Here is a 14126-nt window from a genome sequence, read left to right on the forward strand (position 1 = left end):
TACGTAAAGACTTAAACATCAAAGGTCAGTTTCAAAAATATCGGTTTCAGCACTGTTATGGTTCTTTTACCATTTCTGAACTATATCACTCTGATCTGGACTACATGACTTATTCCATTGAATTCCTTATGAAAAATCCTATGACTTGGTGTTCTCACTTGACTATTTCGGACATGAATTGAACAAGTTATAAAAACAGAAAGTTGACAGTACTTGGTACTATTATTTTGATTGACGAATGGACACTTCGGACTAAGATTTCCAATACTATGGAAAAATGACTACTGACTCTTTGACTACTAACTAATATTCTCTTACTACTTTTAATTTTCAGTACCTTTATTTTATCGCACATTTACTTTCAAGTTTAATTTACAGTACCTTTATTTTATTGCACATTTACTTTCAAGTTTAATTTGCAGTACCTTTATTTTATTGCACATTTACTTTCAAGTTTAATTTGCAGTACCTTTATTGCACAATTACTTTCAAGTTTAATTATAGATATATATATATATATATATATATATATATATATATTTATATTAATTTGTCCACACAATTTCAGTTATATTTACTTATTTGTGTTATATAATTATGCTACATATGTTTTCAGATGAGGTTATTCCTGAATATATGTATGTCTCTATATGTGTGTGTACATATACATATATTATGATCTATAATTTATAAAGATTGTATTTTGTGAATTTGATTATGTCTGAGAAGTACAATTGTGAAGCCGGGTGTTATCTACAACCCCGTGCTTAAGTGAATTACTGGTAAATGTGTTTTGGTGTTATGAGACGTTAAGCCTGGGCCCTAGTCCCTTCAGATAGTGCACTATTATACTCTTAGGAAGGTTGCTTACTTTGAGTATACATACTTGGGTATAGTACGTTGGACCCTGGTATGCTGCGGCTTACCCATGCTTTGGTATTATGGACCCTAGCATGTGGTTTCCCGTGCTTTGGTATTATGGACCCTAGCACGTGGATTTATGAATTGTTACAGTCAATCTGGCTTTCCCGTGTTTTGGTATTATGGACCCTAACACGTGGATTTATGATTTGTTACCAGTTAATCCGAGAATTCACTAAAATGAAAAGTGTACTTATATTGTTTTGATCAAATATCTATCTGTGATATATTGTTAATATGTTATGGTGTTAAGTGAAAAGAGAATCGAGCATGCATTGTTTTGAGGTTATTTGCACCTATTATTGCTGCAGTATTTGTTGATTCGATAAAAGAGATGTGACTATGTGATATTATTATGAGTTTTACAAATATTGATATATGTGTCTGTTGTGTGTATACAAATACATACTTAAGATTTGGTGTGAACATATAAATGGTTCTCGGTACATTTTTACTTGGTTGTTCAGTTTTGATTTCTTATAAGACACATTAGTATAAGAATGTAAGCTGTACTTACTGGGTCTGTGTTACTCATGATGCTACACCTTCATGTTTTCAGGTAACAAGTAGATGCATGGGGAAAAAGGGGATGAACCTACTAAATAAAAGAAAGTTTTTCCTACTACTATTTCAAGAGAATGAGTACTGTAATATATTTTGCTAAACTTTGGTATTGTACAAATAATGATGTCGTTTTCTAATAGAAGTACTATTCAGATATATCTATATATAGTCTTTTACTTTCTTTCAAAAAGGAAGTTTTATTTAGTTTGGCTCACATCCCAAATTCGGGTACCATATTTCAGTACAATATTGGTCTCAAGTTTGGGGGTGTGACATTAGCATTATTGCATGGTCTTCGATATGCCTTACATGTTGGTTTTACTAATTTAGAGGTGGAAGGGGATGCTCTGACAGTATTGAATACGTTGCATGGCAAACATGACGACCTGAGTTCGGAGGGACATATTCTAGATGAAGTTAAACAGTTATTTCAGTTTTTTAGTTTTTGTAGTTGGTAGTTTGTGAGACGTGATTGCAATAAAGTTGCACATCGTCTTGCAAAGGAAGCCTTGCAGTTGAGTCAACCTTTTGTGTGTTTTGGAGTCGGGGCCGACTTGGCTCCACCAGTGTGTCAGTATAGACTTCGAGTGTGAAGTCTGAAGTGGACAGAGTATTTCTATCTTTGAAGCTCTTGATCCCATCCTCATTGTAATCTTCGTTTATTTAATGAAGTTATTCATTTGATCAAAAAAAAAAAAAGTTAGATGGATGGGTGATCGTGAGTTATTCATTTAATTAACGGGTTGAATTTAGATATGTAACACGGTGAATATCTTGAGTCCGACCTGATCCATTGACAGCCTTTTACACTGTTTAGTGTTTTTGTGATCAGAAGCCCAACTGAGCTGCATTTGTGTGCGCATTGGGTCATGCTGTATTGGGCTTGTCCTTCAATAGCTAAATCAAGTACATTCTTTGGGCTAAGCCCAACCCAAATGTGTCGGTGAAAACCGCAGTCGTCCCTGAAATCATCAGCTCACGTGGCGTATTCCGATTCGTTTGGAATCCACGACTGCAACTTAACACATGGAACTTAAAGCACCGGATATATCCTCTGTCCTGCCACAGCACGTGCTAATGTGCTATAGTCTGTCTTCTGCTCACACAGTCACGCGCAATTAGGGAGCGTGAAAATCACGTTTCATCTCTAGCGAGGGTTCGCACGTGTGACAAAACTCGAGTGTCAAGTAAGTGAGAGGAACTGCCTGGCATGAAAAGCCCAATTTCTCTCTCACATTTTCTTCCCCAGAAATAAATAAATAAATAAACACACCATGGTTTTTGTCTGATCAATCAACCTCTACTTTTTCTTGTTTCAGAAATTACTTGTGAATGCTCAGGGAGGCCCATGTAATTGAATTTGTTACTAGGGCAAACGTTGATTTGGTTTAGGGTTTTAGTGCGATTCTGTTCGAAGTTGGAAAATTTCAATGGCGGAAGGAGCTTTAAAGGTGATGCCTAATGCGAGAAGGCCTCACTTCTTTGCCTTCTTTTCTGCTGATTTGAGCTCAGAGCGACTGGTACTTCATTTTTTCTTTCTTTACTTGCTTCTTCGGTTAGCATAAAATTTCCTAATTAATGTATTCAAATTGCATGTTGTTGATCTTAGTATATTGCACAAAAGCTATGCATTCTCTATTACTCTTAGATTTTTGTGAGATTAAGAATTTCAAACATAAGGCTTAAAGATTGAAATTTCTGCACTAAGTTTTTGGTATGTTGGGTATTGGATGTGTGGAAAAGTATTAGTCTCTCTAGGTTTAGAGTCTGATACAGTCGGGTTAAGCTAGGTTTCTGTTTCATTATGGAAGGTGACACAAGTGCAATGTGATGTTGCAGAAAATACCAGAGAGGTTTATGATTCACATGGAAGGGAGAACATCTGGAATAGTTGTATTGTCTGGTCCTAGCGGGAATGCATGGAATGTTCACTTGATTGAACAAAATGGTGATTTGTTCTTCCATTTTGGGTGGCCGGCATTTGTAAGAGACCATTCCCTAGAATGTGGTGACTTCTTGATTTTCAGATATGATGGTGAGTTGCGTTTCACTGTGCAAATTTTTGATCAAACTGCGTGTGAGAAAGAAGCCGCATTTCATTCCCAATGTGGCCAAAGTTCTAGCTACTTTGAAAAACTTATTGGACGGAAGAGGGCCAGGGAGGAAGGATGTGGGCTTGACAGGCTGCTATTTGAAGAATCGACTTCTTCCCAGCAATCAAAGACATGTGAAAATCCTGGTAAGAAAAACAACTCCTCAGAAAGGCAACTTTTAGCCACTTGAGAATTCTGCAAAGCCTACCTTTCTCTTTCTCTTTATCTGTTTGTAAAATTGGGTACTGTAGTTAGTTTTAGTTATCTTAGAGTGAAAGTGTGGATTGAGCCCAAGTTTTCTTATAGTTATACTATTCATGATAAAAACAGATGCAACTGGTAATATTCCAATTTTTGCGTGCAGGTTTGGATGTTGTCATATACAAAGCAAAGCAAGCCATCCAGAATAATTTGAATGATAGAGTTTGTATGCAGATATCTTCGGCACATGAAGTAGCTCAATCATTTAGCTCCTCTAATCCTTATTTTCTGAGAATCATGAAAAGTTTCAACATCAGCGGTTCATATACTTTGGTGGGTTGCTCCCTCTAGTTTTGTTCATTTATCTTTTCTATTTTCTTCAAATCCATAGTTTACTCATGTAAGGTCTGCATTTTTCATCAAACCGCTTTTATTTTTTTCTTCTGGTTTTTTATGTGGTGTCATCCCATTGTGATTTAGGTTGAAGAAAACTGTATCAAAGTTTAGTTTTTTGTTCTTTTTTTTCTTTCCTTTTACTCCATGCACTACCAGGTTACTCCCCTACCAATTAGGCAGCAAACTCCTCAAACCATGTGTCCTCTTGCTCTTTGGCAGAGTAATTGCTGCTATCAACTTCAATGGTGCTGCTTCTCCATGGGAGTTACTTAAAAGATTTCCTCTTTATTGTGAACCATAAAGCCCTACAGATTGACTAGGACTCATGTCGTTGTCAGATTTGGGTTCTGGATAGTATTTATAGTATTGGACCTTTTCTGTTTACAAGGAAGTCCGTATGGTGTTTGCGGGATACTAATTCAAAATTTGATGGTTTTCTACTCATTTTCTTGAAATGAACTTAGTACACTCACAAAACTTTTTATTCTCTTCCAGAGAATATAGTAAGTTAAAGTACTAAGCATACACATAGAGCTATATACTAGTATATAACCTGTTTACTTGCTTGCAAATGTGGTCACGGGTGGTGAATTCTGTTTGACTGATTGCTTTATGCTTTGCAGAATATTCCATATAAATTTTCAGTGGCACATCTACCAAACTGTAAAGTAAAGATTGTCCTTCTAAACTTGAAAGGAGAAAGTTGGACCGTCAATTCTGTGCCGACCACAAGAGTGCATACAAGTCATACTCTTTGTGGAGGATGGATGGCTTTTGTCCGTTATAATGACATAAAGCTAGGAGATATCTGCATTTTTGAACTTGTGCGGGAGTGTGAATTTCGTGTCCATATTCAAACTGGAGAAACATCTAGTAGGTTATGTGCCGGGCTAGCTTTGAAAGGTTTGTCAAAGAAAGTGAAGGGGAACTCTCCTAAAGTCCATACAAAGAGCCTAAGGAAGATAGAGATGTCTGAAACAAGGAAACACGGAAGCACATCAAAATCTATTGCCAAAGGCGCATCTCAGTCAAAAGCAGCCAGTAAAAAGTTGGGTAAGGTTTCCAACTAAATTCTCTTAAACAAGTTCTTACATGTTAGAATATGGAGCCATCTTTGGTTGAAATGAGTCTTAAGTTCACCTAGAGTTGCATGCTGCTTTTATTTATAAAGTTAGGCTCTTGTTTTTAGCTTTGCACTATGCCTTGGAACTCTTAAATTTCGTAGAAGTTATAAAAATGTAAACTCAGATAAGATTGATTTGATGTGCAATTGGCTCAACTGATGAAGGTGGGGAAGGATGGCAAGGTGCCAGGTTCTGGCACTGCTTGTTTCTAACTTTTTGTTTTTTTTTGAACCATAAACTGGAGACAGTTACTCGCAGGAAAAAAAGTGTTGATGATGAACTAGGGTCAAAAGCTGAGTTAAGAATGAGGTTAACACTTGATGAAGAAAAAGCAGCTCGATCTTTCACTTCTTGCTTCCCAAATTTTGTGAAGATCATGAAGAAGTTCAATATCAGTGGTTCATATACATTGGTGAGCTTTGTAAATCTATATACGCAGATGCTCCTATGTTTGTTCTGAATGGTTTCTTTGCCACTGGTTTGTATTTATAGACTGGTTCATTCTGCAGAAAATCCCATACCAGTTTTCCACAGAACATCTACCCAACTATAAAACAGAGATCGTGCTTCGAAATTCAAAAGGGGAATGTTGGACCGTGAACTCTGTTCCAGACTCGAAAGGGCGAGTGGTGCATACTTTCTGTGGTGGGTGGATGGCATTTGTTCGTGGAAATGATGTCAACATTGGAGATATCTGCATTTTTGAACTTGTTGGTAAGCGAGAGATGCGAGTGCACATTTCTGGCGCTGATAAAAATGGGTTTGATCATCAAGGTGGAGAAGCAACGACTAATGCAGAGTATAGCTAGTGTAATCTACCAGAAATTGTTCAATGTGACACATGATTCGAGCTCAACTATCCATGAAGTCATGTTTTATGGTGAGCTTTTTTATTTGCGTTTTGTTCTGCTCTAATCATGTGTGGATGTGTCTGCTAACTAAATTCTCTTTATGCGGACTTTTTCATCTACAAGACTACCAAGCAATCATCCTTGTCTGTGATGAATGTGAATATGTTAATAAAACTTAAACCAGTAAATGAAACTCCATCCTTTCCTATCATCTACAATCATCTTATTTCCAATGTGATTTGATTTTGAAAGTTTGGAATAAAGCTTAAACCGGTAAATGAAACTCCCATCTTTTCCTATCATCTACAATCATCTTATTTCCAATGTGATTTGATTTTGAAAGTTTGGAATAAAGCGTGGGAAGTGTTTAAACAAAATGTTGGTACTTATAAAGTTGTACTGGGCTTCTCTGTTAAAATTTTTCAAAGCCCAATAATAGATTTTTGGCAATTCATAGTTTCGAAATGTGGTAGAGCAAGAAAATGTGGTAAAGAGAATTTTACTGCAAAAATAGGTATCCTGGAGAAATGAGTCAAAAGGAGAGCTTTATACACGGTTTACTTCTCTACTACGTGATAACGTGAATGTGGCAAGACAAACCAGATTTAACTTGTAGTTTTGAGTTTGTGCATCAATCTGTAATGCAAGTTCATATATTCAGAGGCAAAGACTGTTTTGTGAATTACATCTGGTTCACTGCAGATGAAGACTTCTGTATAATATTAAGTTGTTTTCCGACTTTAAAAACTTGTGGAAGGTAATCAAGTTAATATTTTTGAGTTCGTCTTTTCAATAATTGCTTAAAAATCACGGTTCAAGGATGTACAAATTTTGATGAGAAAATCAAAACTTGTAATTTTAATCAAAATAATGTGTTCCACAGTCCATGGTTTTCAGTGAGAAGTCGTGATTTTAGACATTTTTTCTTTGCTTTTGAGAATAAAATTTTGGGGTCAATTCCCTTGGAATTGGAACGTCTCTCTATTGTGACATCACATCTTTCCGAGTGCTTAGCTCGTCCGCTCTTCTCCACCAAAAAATGGCTGAATCGCCAACATTCCGACCACCTTCAGCTCTTCTTGTGGTAACTTTACTCAACGTACGTAGAACAAGATTGCAGAAATAGAATAAATGTATAACTATAACGCGTCAGGTTTGCAATATGACGTTGTAAATTTATCGTAAGCCTAACTATTTCAACTTCGCTAAAAAATCCTGGTAACTTTACCAGTCAAAACTGATACACCAGTTGCAATATTACTCTTCAGTTCCCAAGCATCCGCTGATCAATTTAGACATAAGAAAATAATCTCTACATCAGAATCAGAATGACGTTAAAATAATGACACGAGATTGTAACCACATGAATGAACAACTGTGGTTATTCTGATCCTGAAGACCATTGCTGACTGACAGTCGACTGTTAGGAGCAGTGCTTGGTTGCTTCAGGCAGAGGGCCTCTGACATGCAGCAAAGAGCTGCCAGCTGATGAATGCCATGATCAGAGAGGTAAAGAGTTGAAATCCTACCACCTCCGGGAAGTGCCACCCCAGGCCACGCCTTAGATAGCTACACAAACAATTGCTATGTTAGACAGGAAAGGAAAAACATAAAAAAGTGCCCGGTATTTCTTGTATACAGTGGAGTATAAACAGGACCAGCCCTACTGATCAGATTCATCAGAATGTAAAAGGAAAGAAGCTAAGATCAGAAATTTTGGGGGAAGGGAAAGAATACTGCTCAAGTATCAATGCATTACAGCAATGGCTAAGTAGCTAATCGTTTATTCATTTTTTCTGTGGTAATGGTGATAATAGAATTTAGGAAAGTTAGCAGACCTTGTGATAGATGGCATGGTTGCCACAATCCCAGCACAGATGTATATTATAGGAATCAGCGTCTTAGGCTTGTTTTTGCGAAGCCACATCAAAGATCCCAATGCAGCAAGGGATATGCTCAAAACCTGGATAAAGAGAAAAGCAGAAACTAATTAGCACAGAACAGAAAATATATTACTCCAAAATCTACGATAAAGTCAAAAACTGAATTATACAAGCCACGTTTAACAGGCAAAAAATTGAAAGAAAGTGATATATGTCAGCCATCAGTTATTGAGATATAACCAACATGAATTCATTACGAACAATTTAGCAATCTATGTCATTAACAGTCTACATAACTAAGGATGCTGGCACAAGGAAACTAAACGAAAACAACTGAAACAAAGGTAATACCAGATTTGCATTTGCCTCAAGGCCTTGCAGAATGTAATCCCAGGTAAATTCTAGTCCTCTGGCACCCACCCACAGAGGTGCCAATCTATGGAGAACCGAATCAGCAAAAGCCCACCCTGCCAATAGTAAGCAGATACCATCAATACAAACTACACTGTAAAAGGTAGCAAAAAGAAGAGCTTCAACATTATTCCAGACACTGAAACAACTTTATTACTCACCGAGTCCCACTGCTTGAAATTTATGATTTTGAGAGATGTTCCTATGGGTCAACTGGGTCAAAGCAAAGTAAAGGCCAGCAACATCTATGAAACCGATCAAAGCTTTCAACAATTCCTGAAAACAATCAGAGCAATCAACAATCTGTGAATTACTACTCAAAAACACACTCTTTGCGAAAAAGAAAAGCCTTCTTCTAATTGCAAAGCTAGCCGAATTACAATCGAGCTCATTTTACTGCACATAATCATATCAACTACAGCATCATATTGTATCAGAAACAATGCCAATAACTGTAAAGTACAAGAACCTGTAATAAAACCGAAACACCGAAAGTTGCACCTACATATTGAAGTTCAAATTTCCACATGGAAATATAAAAACCAAGGAAGGAAATACCTGATATGGATCGAAGCTTTCATTATCAGATACCTTGAGAAAAGTAGCCAAACAAACAAGCTGCAAACAAAGATAGAAAGCCGAAAACCGAAACTCCTGTTAGCAGCTAATTCTGGAGCTTGAAGGATTATACGGAGCCCGAATACTAACCTTGACTAGAGCTGTTCCGAGATAAACCACAGCTGCTTTAATGGAGGTGCCGAGTGTGTCATACTCCGATCTGTACCGTACACATACGTATTTGAATCGTATAATAACTGAGCAAGGGTTTGGTTTTTGAAGAAGACGAAATGAATTGGGGGTTGAAGTGAATTATGAAGCAGATCCATAGAAGAAGAGAAGAGAAGAGAGGGGGGCTTACAGAGGAGTGGCGGAGTAGTATACGGCGTGAGGACCAAACGTCAGAATCGCACAGTTGAAGAAGTGAAACACCGTCATTCTCCGTCTCCTTCTTCTTCTTTCTCTCTCAGACTCGATTCTCAGTCTCCGACTTGCTGCGATCTGAGCTATAATTGGGCGACTTCACCACAGTTGAGTCGGGTTATGGGCATTTCCACTCAAAAACAAGACTCCTGGGCTATCTTTTGTTCTAATGCGACTACATTCCGGGCCTTTTTCTGGGCTTATTCTTGTCTTGTATTATAAAGTTTTTTTTTTTTTTTTTTTGTTCCATAATGTATTATAAAGTTTTTGGCTTAATGGCTGACATTTTCTTCTATTGTTAATTTATACACCAACTTATCAATTTTCCCCAATAACACGCCAACTTTTTCAAAGTTTGCCGATTTCCACATTTCCGTTAAGTTCCATCAAGTTCCACCATTAAGTGTGTGTGTCATCATGTACGAAACATGTGAGGGTATTTTGGTCTTTTTTTTTTTTTTTTTTTTTTGGTTTTTGTTTATCTAACCTAATTCTTGTTAGTCTTTTAAGTGGAAGAAGAAAAGACCTTCTCACCGTTTGCATCAAAATACCTTCTCATATCCAACCACGTTGCAATTCTCTCAAGATCCTCATGCTTGACATAATCAAAGTTTAGCCAAAGTGAGTCTTTGAGACAACCCACTACACAGAAAATTCAAACCACAAAGATATTGCGCGCACTGTGAATTTGAAATGGATATCACAAAAATGAGGAACTCTGGACACCCTCCAATCTATAGTAAGTGTTCAATCGACCTTTTACATGAGTGTGAATCAATCTCATATTTGAAATTTTGTGAGAATAGGTTGATAATGATTATTATTTTGGCTTTGATGTCATATATATGTACGTATATAGTGGTCGATCTGGTCTAGTATTGTTATTTGGCTCTGATGTCGAATATATATTTGACCTGCTTGAGGGTTTTATTAGTCTGGTATTGTTGTTTCATCTATATATGACTTTGTCCATGTTAAAATATGTTAGGTTAAAGTGATACATATATTAGTTGTCAAAAAAAAAAAGTGATACATATATTTCTTGTTTGACTATTCTCTCTGCTCTTGACTTTGTTTAGGGTACCAATAATATATATTGTACGACTTTGTTTCATATATCTTTCGTCTTAGTTCTATGCTTGTAGTATCTATTTGTTTTCATCTATCTATCTTTTATTTCTATGTTTCTAGTGTAAAGGTGCGATGATGATGAGAATTATAATCTGATTTTGATATGAGAACAAACCTTCTCATCCATTCATAATTATTTTGAGCACCCTCTTTTATACATATATGTTTTATTTTCTCTCTTTTTGTGTTGTCGATTTTCTGTGGTTATCAAGTTTTTGGATTTTTTTTTCTTTAATGGACTATTGTACCAGGAATCTGAGATTTCAAATGTGCTTAAATATAGTGTTAATAGACCATATGGTGATAGAGATCTTAATCTTATGTTAATGGATTGGATTGGTACAGTAAACTGATTGGCAGATACTATAGAAACTTGTATATCTTTTGTATTAACTTCTACAGCTAAACCAGACAAATTCACTATAGAGATCAGACATGGTGCTGTCTTCGTAGGTGATGAGTATGTTGGGGGTACTAGATGTTGGGTAGACTATTGTGACGTGGACACATTTAACAAGTGGGAGTTGGAAGAAGCTGCAATACATCTTGGGTATGTGATCAAGAGAATTGGGTATTTTTTCTATCATCACACTGATGGTTTGGTTGAGATAGACAATGATCTTAGGGCTCTTCAGTGTGCACAAAATCAGTCCCCTAGAAAAGTTTATGTTGTATGCTTTTGGGATAGCATGGAAGCAAACGAAGCCTTACTAGTTAATGCTGATCCACAACTTAATCCTATGGATGAATCACAAATTCTCTTTGGAGACTTTTATGATTATGGGGATAACAGTGGACATGGTGCTAACGGAGACTATGAGCAAGGTGCTGATGGGGATGATGAACATGAAGTTGATGATGAAGATGAAGATGTAGGCATTGACATAGATGAGGGCTTTGTGAATGTTCAAGTTGGTGATGATGGAGAGGGGCTTGTGGATGCTGAAGTTGGTATTAATGAAAAAGATGCAAATGCGAGTGGTGGAGATTCTAATTTTTACATTGATGAGGACTATGTACAAACTGATGAAGATATGATGAGGACTATGTACAAACTGATGAAGATATGAGGCAATACAAAAGATTCATGTGTAAATAATTTTCTTCCATAACGAATAAAGATTCATGGATAGTGGATTTTTGTTTTATTATTATTTTTTTTTATAAGAAAGGATAGTAGAATTTTGATCCCAAAAAGAAAAACAGAAAAGATAAAAGATAAAAAAGAAAAAGAAAAAGAAAAATGTCCAAAATACCCTCACATGTTTCGCACATAATGACACTTAACGGTGGAACTTGACGGAAGTTAACGGAAATATGGAAATCGGCAAACTTTGGGAAAGTTAGTGTGTTATTGAGTAAAATTAATAAGTTCGTGTGTAAATTGACAATAGAAGGAAATGTCATGGGGTATTTTGGCCACTAAGCCAAAGTTTTTATCACAAATAGTCCTCGAAGTTCGGATCATTAGACACGTTAGTTCTTAATATTCTAAAATTACCATATTAGCACCTCAAAATTAATCTTGACACAATTTTAGTATCGAGTAATTATATATACATGTATATATAATTACTCGATACTGTGTATTAATAAAAGAGGGATGTGTACATAAATTTTTTTTGCCAATTTTTTTCCAATGTTTCCTTTCCTACCCTTCCTTTTTCTCCCTCATCTCTCCCCCACAATTTTTTCTCCTTTTTGTTTTTTGATTTAATGTGGACTTAATTGCTAATTAATTTTGATACATTAATATGGTGATTACTAATCATCATTCTTCTTTCACACATCAACATGGTTGGTATATAGTTAATTAGAAGATTGAATAACTTAACTTTATTACCTCTATGGTTCTTCTAATTGAAAAACTTGATGCCTCTAAGGCCCCGTTTGTTAGCCAGGAAATCAAATCTGGAATGTGAAATAGTTTCCCATTCCATTAAATTGTCGTGTTTGGTTAAGTCATAAGTCTGGAAAGGAAAGTAAAATAAATGAGTTGACCGGAGTTCAATTCCATAAAAGAGGCGGAATAGAAATATCATCTAGGGTGTGGTATTTCAATTCCTTCATTCAATGGAAATTTACTTGTTTAGCCCTTCATAAAATCTAGTCAATTAATAATTCTTATCTCCACTCATTCATTTTAATCTTCCATATTTAATTCTTTTTTTTTGAAAGGAAAGACGTCAAACTATATTAAATGATAACAGAGGTTACATGGAGCGATGCAAAAGCATCGAAAGAAAGCAATAAAACATAACGAGGAGTACAAACGCATCCATAATAAAGAAAAAACAATAAATGATAAGAAGATGCACAAACGCATCTAGAATGAAAGGTAACCAGGATGTGACTTGATGTCGAACGACATCGCTGCACTGCATATGTCACGAAAGCAGTGTAAATGTAATAGTAACCGTAACCGTAACTGGTGATATGATCACCTAGGAGAGGTGATTCGCTCACCAGGAGTTCGAAAGTAATCGAGGGTGTCAGAAACTCGAAAATTAGCAAACGAACTCCTAAGAACCAGAACCAATTCCAGATCAATATGAGCAGCTGTTTCGGATCCAAGATCCGAATGTATAAACGACCCGGATCCCAAATATGGATCCAAATCTGGCCCGAGACCCAAATCAAGTCTGCCAAAACAGACCTGACAAGAGCCCAAGCCCATTTGAATCTGATTTGGGCACCCATGCACATGGGCACCTTAGCATCAGATCCTCTCTGGGCACCCGAACGTCTATGCACCCCAGCCGGCAGCCGTTGACTGTCACCGGTGGAAGAACCCACGGCGCCACCCTCAACCACACACAGCCCCTGCGCTCCTCGTCCAGTCGTTTCGCCGCACCACAGACGGAAAAACCCATCGCTGAGAGGACCTAGCACCACGGCCAACCGTAGTAACCTGATCCTTGACACAACCTGAAACCAAAGCGAGAACTTTCATCCAAACTCCCGGCGTGCAGCAACCATCAGCCACCAACCCGAGCCTACTGCATCCCAGATCTGGTTCGGGTTCCCCATACCATAGTGCCTCCACCGATCTGATTGCAGATCTACCGGAGCCACTCCGAATCCCAATTTTTGCCTCCAAAACGACGTCGGGATCCCTGGATCCCAAACCTTCCAGTCACCAGCAGCCACCAATCCTTGGCTCCGAACCAAAAACAATTCCAAACCCCAGTGCAAAGCAGTCTGGGTAGAAAGAAGATCCATCGCCTCAAACCGGGTCAAAGACCTCGACTTCTGGGAGAAAAAAGGAAAAAAAGAAGAGGCGGCAAGGGCCGGACTCGACAACTGCGACACCAGGGTAAGCGCCGGAATTTTACTCCATCGGAGATGGAGGAAGGTGCAGAAACTTATCCCCATGGGCGGCGTTCTCTCAAACCCTAAGAGTTTAGATGCCTCAAATCTTAAACCTTTCCATATTTAATTCGATTGGGCATTATTAGAAAATCATTAACAAATCAATTCTCTCAAACCATTTTCTAATCTCAAGTCTTGAATCCTTCCAAACACCACAAATGGAAATGCTAAATCAATTCCATTCCATCCTTGAAAGGA

At 37.2% G+C, this 14126-nt stretch overlaps 2 protein-coding genes and 1 non-coding gene across 3 annotated transcripts; 2 read left to right on the top strand and 1 right to left on the bottom strand.

The window, feature by feature from the left end:
* The first annotated feature begins 2703 nt into the window (after positions 1-2703).
* LOC133740192 (putative B3 domain-containing protein Os03g0621600) lies at positions 2704-6361 on the top strand. Its single transcript, XM_062168113.1, has 6 exons — positions 2704-3005; positions 3325-3724; positions 3943-4112; positions 4799-5228; positions 5548-5711; positions 5809-6361. Exons 1-6 carry the CDS (start codon positions 2916-2918, stop codon positions 6106-6108), a joined length of 1554 nt encoding a protein of 517 aa, XP_062024097.1. The 5' UTR covers positions 2704-2915; the 3' UTR covers positions 6109-6361.
* Positions 6362-7304: 943 nt separating this feature from the next.
* On the bottom strand, positions 7305-9603 carry LOC133738597 (uncharacterized). The gene is made up of 7 exons (XM_062166170.1): positions 9364-9603; positions 9153-9222; positions 9003-9062; positions 8606-8720; positions 8385-8500; positions 7989-8113; positions 7305-7719 (listed from the first exon to the last, which is right to left on the bottom strand). The coding sequence occupies exons 1-7, from the start codon at positions 9438-9440 to the stop codon at positions 7596-7598; spliced, it is 687 nt and encodes a 228-aa protein (XP_062022154.1). The 5' UTR covers positions 9441-9603; the 3' UTR covers positions 7305-7595.
* Positions 9604-10624: 1021 nt separating this feature from the next.
* On the top strand, positions 10625-10700 carry LOC133741594 (small nucleolar RNA U30). Its single transcript, XR_009862037.1, has one exon. It is a non-coding gene; the product is annotated as a small nucleolar RNA U30 (small nucleolar RNA).
* The last annotated feature ends 3426 nt before the right edge of the window (positions 10701-14126 follow it).

Source organism: Rosa rugosa, chromosome 3 (assembly GCF_958449725.1).
Source record: "Rosa rugosa chromosome 3, drRosRugo1.1, whole genome shotgun sequence".
NCBI classification, from domain to species: domain Eukaryota; kingdom Viridiplantae; phylum Streptophyta; class Magnoliopsida; order Rosales; family Rosaceae; genus Rosa; species Rosa rugosa.

Excerpts from the sequence above, each read along its gene's own strand:
- LOC133740192 (XM_062168113.1), top strand. The coding sequence starts at position 2,916 with ATGGCGGAAGGAGCTTTAAAGGTGATGCCTAATGCGAGAAGGCCTCAC. Across the intron at positions 5,229-5,547 it reads AGCAGCCAGTAAAAAGTTGG|TTACTCGCAGGAAAAAAAGT; the intron begins GTAAGGTTTCCA and ends AACTGGAGACAG. Across the intron at positions 5,712-5,808 it reads TCAGTGGTTCATATACATTG|AAAATCCCATACCAGTTTTC; the intron begins GTGAGCTTTGTA and ends TTCATTCTGCAG.
- LOC133738597 (XM_062166170.1), bottom strand. The coding sequence starts at position 9,440 with ATGACGGTGTTTCACTTCTTCAACTGTGCGATTCTGACGTTTGGTCCT. Across the intron at positions 9,063-9,152 it reads TCGGAACAGCTCTAGTCAAG|CTTGTTTGTTTGGCTACTTT; the intron begins GTTAGTATTCGG and ends CTTTGTTTGCAG. Across the intron at positions 8,501-8,605 it reads ATTTCAAGCAGTGGGACTCG|GGTGGGCTTTTGCTGATTCG; the intron begins GTGAGTAATAAA and ends TACTATTGGCAG.